Source organism: Micromesistius poutassou (assembly GCF_964030765.1).
Source record: "Micromesistius poutassou genome assembly, contig: SCAFFOLD_1006, whole genome shotgun sequence".
Taxonomy (NCBI): Eukaryota; Metazoa; Chordata; class Actinopteri; order Gadiformes; family Gadidae; genus Micromesistius; species Micromesistius poutassou.
In genome coordinates, this window is record NW_028179142.1 from 1 (window position 1) to 6939 (window position 6939).

Sequence of the window (6939 nt, forward strand, 5' to 3'; positions counted from 1 at the left end):
ACAAGGTCTGGGGCCCTACCGCCGGACCAGCTCCACCTCAGTCCACATCTGCACCTGCATTGTTTGCATATGATTGGGGTCAGCATCCACCGCTCAGCAGACCCGGACTCAGCACAGATCCGGAACGAAGCACAGACCAGGACGGACAGGAGCAGCAGACCACATACTGACAGATTACGCGCTTATATGTGGAGGTTACATAAGCAATCCGTGGGGTTCAGAGCTATACACGCAGGCCTGTTCTGACACGAGTCAGAGAGTCTCTACACCTCCGTCCCTTCCCGCGAGTAGACAGATGGTTCACGCTGAAGTGGCCCCCGAGGCCCGCCGTGGTCTGCGCCATCGGCGCGTATAGTTCATCCGGTTGGCGGCGGCGCCGTGCGTGTGGTCAGAGTTCAGCACCGGGGAGCCCAGGGTGGGCGAGTACGAGCCGAGGCCGGACGTCTGGGACCCCATGTCCCCGAGGTGGCCCGACCCATAGTCCCTCATGCTGCCCTGAGGGCGCCGCTGAGGTTGTTATTGTTGTTGTTGTTGTTGCTGCTGCCGCTGCCCGTGAGCACCGAGGTCATGTTGGACACGAAGCTGTTGAAGCAGGGGCTGTGGTCCAGGGACGGGGACGGAGAGGACTTGGACCCCTGGGAGCTGGGGGAGTCCTGCAGGCTGGGCGGGGAGGAGGAGGAGCTGAGGAGGCTGGAGGTGTCCGAGACGGAGATCTTCAGGACCGCGTCCTCCTCCGACTTCACCGCCGCCGCCGCTGCGTTCTCTCCGCTCGCGTCGTTCCTCCTCTTCCTCTTCCTCCTGAAGTTCCCGTTGTCGAACATCTTTTCACAGTTGGGGTCCAGAGTCCAGTAATTCCCTTTGCCTTTAAAAACAAATGAACGACAGCGAACGTTAGTAATTATTCTAACGATTACAATTAGTCACCTTTTGGGTCATGAACAGTGGACACACTGGGAATAGATTATAGATTTTACTGTTCAACTCAGTGCATGCGCAGTGGGATCGCTGGAGATTATATAGATATCGATTATAGATTACAGATTATAGATGTTACTGTTTTAAAACGTACCGGGGTCGTCCTCGTCGCGCGCCACCTTCTTGAAGCAGTCGTTGAGTGACAGGTTGTGCCGGATGGAGTTCTGCCAGCCCGCCTTGCTCTTCTTGTAGAACGGGAAGTTGTCCGCCACGTACTGGTAGATCTGGCTCAGGGTCAGCTTCTTCTCCTGCGCGTTCTGGATGGCCATGGCGATGAGCGCCGAGTACGAGTAGGGCGGCCGCACCATCCGGAACAGCTCTTGCTGGCTGGACACCGACAGCCAGCCCAGGTCCGCCCCCCCGAAGCTGGTGGGGGGCGGCGGGAGGAACGGCCGCTGGCCGCCGGCGTGGTACCCGGGCTGGAGGTAGGACGAGGCGGCCCCGGGGCCGCCGGACAGGTAGGGGGAGGCCGGGGTGATGCCGGAGCCGTTCAGCCACAGGTAGGGGTTGGAGGCCGGCGCGCTGTAGTCCCCCAGCCCGTAGCCGCCGGGCGGGTGGTGCGCCGGGGGCCTCTGGCCGGCGTGGTGGTGGTGGTGGTGATGGTGGTGGAGGTTCTGCTGGTGGAGGTTCTGCTGGTACATGCCCAGGTTGTCGCAGTACACGGCCATGTCCAGGAGCTCCTGTGCGCTGTGCTGCTGCTGCTGCTGCTGTTGGATAGGGCTGCTGGGCCGCGGGTTCGATGGCTGATGTCCAAACGTGCTGTTCATAGTCCTGATCACGTGCGCGTTACGACGTCAGGCATGGACGAGTGGAGGAGAAGGTGATCCCCAGAAGTAGACTTCCTGCGTTGCCGCTGTTGCTGCTGGTGGGACTGGAGCGGTGATCCCCGAGGGAGGAGTATTTATGGAGCGCCGCCCCAGCCCTCTCTACAGGTAGCCCGCTGGGACGGAGCCCACTCCTGGAGGGAGGGCGGGTCCCCCCACCCCTCCAGCCCGGCGGACTGTCTGCTATGGAGATCTGCCTTTCAATGAGCCACACCGAAACCGCCTCAGCCTGGGCTGAGCGCTTCGAGGTTCATCTGAAGAGTTCAGTTTAGTGGGGGTTTTTTTAGTCAAGAATTTAAAGTTAAAGTTTTAAAGTTATTGAGTCTAGGCCTACCTAAAGTTATTTAGTCAAGAATGACTTACGTTAACTTAAGTCATTCTTGACTAAATAACTTTAGGTAGACTCAATAACTTTAATTAAAGTTATTGAGTCTACCTAAAGTTATTTAGTAGGCCTACTTAACTTTAGGTAGACTCAATAACTTTAATTAAAGTTATTGAGTCTACCTAAAGTTATTTAGTCAAGAATGACTTAAGTTAAAGTTATTGAGTCGACCTAAAGTTGTCGTCAAGAACGACTAAATAGCCCAAAAATAAAAAAAGGAAATATTGAAATCGAAACGAAAATAAATAAATAAATAGGGCTGTACGATTTAAAATAAAATAGGGGCTTTCATTAACGCATAAATGAGCATAACCTTCAAAATATGTTAAACTTTCTTTAAGTTTTTGGTTAAGATTCCACCTTGTATATAGGCCCTATCATCATCATCATCATCATCATCATCATCATATCATTACCTATTATTATTGCGTTTGGTAAACGTCTTCTGATCGAACGAACCGTGAGAGGGAATCCGCCGCTGGCCTTTACCTCTTCTGATAACGCACCGCTGGGCCGACTGGCTTTACGTTAACGGTATAAGGAGAAAGGGCCCTACCGTATAATATATATTATTATATCACATTATAGAAGGATAAATAAACACGACCTCTTGCGGCCTCTGGGTCAACTGAAGAGGAGGAGGCTGGGTGTGTCTCCTCTCCCTCCTCTCACTAGTCTCCCTCCTCTCACTCCTCTGTCTCCCTCCTCTCCCTACTCTTCCTCCTCTCCCTCCTCTTCCTCCTCTCCCTAGTCTCCCTCCTCTCTCTAGTCTCCCTCCTCTTCCTCCAGTCTCCCTCCTCTTCCTCGTCTTCCTCCCATCCTCCTCCTCCTCTTCCTTCCCCTCCTCTCCCATCCTCCTCCTTTCTCCCCTCCGCTGACCGTGTCTCTCATGATGATGAACTAAAGAAGACTTTAAAAGACTTGACGTTTAACGACAACATTAAAACAACACAACACCATCCTTACAGAGAATTATTATTAGCCTAATATAATTAATATATTAATGTAATTATTATATTCTTCTTACAAGCTCTTCTATACTTTAACGGGTCTCACAGCTTGGTTCAAATAGTTTAAGATGTATTCAGGTCTGATGCCAAACAATAACTTTTTGAAACCTCTTTAACTAACAGCCCCCTCTATAATGTAATGGCATTTGTCTAAATTACGACTAGAATCAACTTCGAACTCAATAAACCGATATGCTTGAAACGTATTAATAGAACCAAACGCCAAACGTCGTAATCCTGTCATACCCCGGTGAAAGGTGAACTGTTGCTTTAAGTAATCCCAGATGCGCTAGTGGTCCTAAATCCCACCTGTTGAGTGGGACTCGACCTCCGTTTACCATTCTGAGGCCATCCTCTGTAAAGTGTGTTGTGGTTTGATGCCCATTCAAAAATAAAAAATAAAATAAACATTGGGTACATAACATAAAAATCAAACTCCTGGAGAAAGACGTGTCGGACCTGCCCAAAATAGACTATATGCGTCTTATTGGTGGTTGTTGAAGAGTAACTTAACAATTAGGCTATCGCAAATGCACAGCCGCCAAAATGTTAAATTGAGGGTCAAACGGCGCAAATTACCCTTTTCCTTTCCGTTTAACCACCATGGCTATCTACGTCTGGTGCTTAAGCTGGCAGATAAATTTAATTAGTTAAGTGATAAAAACTAAAAGGGATGAGAAAATTCTGCCCCGTGGACTACAACACTTTAATTCATCAGTTAATGAACGCAGCCTACGTGTTAAGGGAAAAGGCGCCTCAACCACGCTGGTTGTTGGTCCACGGCGCCCCCTAGTGGAGACTGTTGGTACGGCAGGTACTTTAATGGTTATTTAAAAAGGTACATTTGTAAGCAACCCCTGACCACGCAACCCTGGAGTCGAGGTCAACTGACAATGACAGCAGCGATGTGTTCATTGGCGTCTAAACTTATTTAAAGGTTAAACATAAATGTGTGAACAAGTATAATAAAATAAAACACTAAACTGTATACTGGGGTCTGCAAACCACAGGACTAGTTTAGACTATACATTCAATACGTTTAGTTTAAGAAAACTCAGTTGAACTGAAGGCCTATAGAGTTTTACCACTCGAAATAGAAGTCGTCTTAAAAGTAGGTTTTATTACATCATATTTATGAATTATTATAAACTTATGTAAAAAAAAAAAAAAATAGACATTAAAGTCATCATTATGACATGCATTGTAAGTAATTTCCTCATATCAGATAGGTCGGTACGCGTGCAGTATTTAGGAGTGCAGTTCCAATCCCGTCCAGACGGGGGCAGCATTGCTCCAGTGTGGTTAACGGCTGCTCAGCACTATTTAAACCACCCTGTACGTCAACGCACAGAAAACACCACAGACAGACGTCAGTAATGCAACAAACAAAAAAAGTACGAACAAATTACAATACGGCACATATTTAAATTAATAAAAGGGTTATAAAATAGTTAGGTATTGATTGCCACAAGGTAATGTAAACATACTACGTACTACATACTACACTATTACACAACCTACAACGTAGGGCCAAAGCACGCCTGTGTGATTTGTTGATCTCGTTTAATTCTACGACTGTCCTGTACTTTGTGCACCCTGGTGTCCTGTCTGCTAGGGGATTCATTAAGGAAGTGGGATGAATAGAATGAGAAATGACGAAGCGATTCTTCAGGTGAGCAGCAGTGAATAATGATTAATGCACAACGGCCGTCAGCCACAGCGCCGCGCAGCCCTGGAACAGAATGGAACGACGTTAATGTGATTTCTAAATGTGGACGGTTGGAGTTAGCCCCACGACCCAACAGAGACGTGGTGTCAAGACGACCGCAACGGCTTGAGTCTTATTATTTTGATTGCTCAGTGGAGTCGGAGTCTTCAGCTGTTCTTGAAGACGCTGAAGGTCAGCTGACCTCTACAGACCTCACCACACCTGTACAGACTCCCCCCCCCCCCCCCCTCACACCTGTATAGACCCCTCCCCCCCCTCACACCTGTACAGACCCCCCCCCTCACCTGAATCAAGGGGGGGGTCCTCTAGGGGAAAACGTTTGGAGTGTATGATGAATCTTTCTTCATTTTATCTTTGACTAATACACGTTCTTATTAAATAATTGTATATTTTTTTTGTTCCTCATTGAGTCTTAAGAATAGCGCTATATGAGTCTCATGTGTTATTATGAAAGGACGTCTGTTTCTCTACTCTCTCTACTCTACTGCGTATTGGACGAGGGGGCTGATCAGAGGAGATGCCAGAGCGCGCTTCGGGAGATCCAGACATGACGAGTCAACTGGTGAGCAGAGAGATGCCGTTGCTCAGGGCGGCGTTCGGGGCTTTTGGCTGTCAGTACAGGGGCGTCAGAATACGTATCAAAGGACTACTGCCTCTGGCGCCGAGACGGAAGTTCTGCCAGAGCCGTAGCTAGCGCCCGTTCAATTTAATTATGAGACTACAAGGGACGGAGCGTCAACTCTGTCGGCTGCCGCAAGATAATTGTTGTCTGGCTGCTCGGCTGTGCCAAGTCACTTCCTGTATATCAATCCGGCAGAACGCGGCAACAAACCGAGGCTTTAATATACACGTTGGAATGAGTTTTGTCAGACAGGAGTCAATAAAAGTACTATGAAATAGCGTATATATAGAGTACACAAATCGGTCACTACTGTCTCTAAAGGAGACCGAACTGAACACCACGAGGTGGGCATTAGAATATCACTAGAATATCACTTTACTCAACGCTGATTGGCTGATTGGCCGATAACGGGTCACATGCTGACGAAGGATGACCTGTCCTCGGTCAGTGAGCAGCACTCACCTGGTGAACGCCGGCCATCACAGCAGGGGGGGGGGGGGGGTGAGGAACCAATCAGAGACCGGGAGATGGGTGAGGAACCAGTCAGAGACCGGGAGACCAGACAAAGAACCAATCAGAGACCGGGAGGCGAGGCGAGGAACCAATCAGAGACCGGGAGGCGATGGGTGGCGTCAGGGTGGGACACGCCCTCAGCCTGACTCCAGCGATGAGGGCCGCGGGATCTTTAGGGACCCCAAGGGGGTCAGGGACCTCGGTTTAACGTCTCATCCGAAAGACGGGGGTCTGAAGAGGACCGGGTCTCCCGTCACCGTCCCGGGTCCCTGGGGGGGGGGGGGGGGGTGGGATTACAGCCCGGACCCCGACCCCTCTCCCAGCACCGTCTGGGAGAGGGGTTAGGATGCTTGTATGTCGCTTTTTATCCAAAGCGACTTACAACCATTCACGCACACATTCACACACACCGACGGGCGGAGTCGACCACGCAGGGGCGACAGCCAGCGGGTCAGGGAGCGGTCAGGGTGAGGGACACGTCTCCCTCAGGGGACACCTCCACACTCTGCAGCTAGGAGGAGGAGGAGCCGGGGATTCGAACTAGCGACCTTGCGGTTACCAGCCGACCCCGCTCTACCTCCTGAGCTATGAGTCCAGTCCCCTCCCATCCCTGTTGCTAGCCACCCGGGTAACCATGGAGCTGGAGTTATAGGCCTACTTCATTTCATTTCTAAAAGCAGTGTTTATGGTGTTTATATCAAACAGGATTGCGCCGTGTCTAATAGGGCTGTGCTATATGCGTGTGTCTGAGAGTATTTATTATATGTGAAGATGTATATGCGTATGTCAACGAGGATGTTATTGTCAGGCTGTATCCTTCTTAAGGCACTGTTTTTATATAAACCTGTCTAACGCCACCGTGTCTTTCTTTACACGTCAGA

General features: G+C 49.8%; 1 protein-coding gene across 1 annotated transcript; it reads right to left on the minus strand.

Moving 5' to 3' along the window:
* Positions 1-300: 300 nt before the first annotated feature.
* LOC311373080 (forkhead box protein I2-A-like) lies at positions 301-1742 on the minus strand (the record flags this gene model as incomplete). Its single annotated transcript, XM_084489929.1, is given in 3 exon segments — positions 301-498; positions 501-862; positions 1070-1742. Coding segments are annotated over 3 exon segments (1233 nt in total).
* Between the last annotated feature and the right edge of the window lie 5197 nt (positions 1743-6939).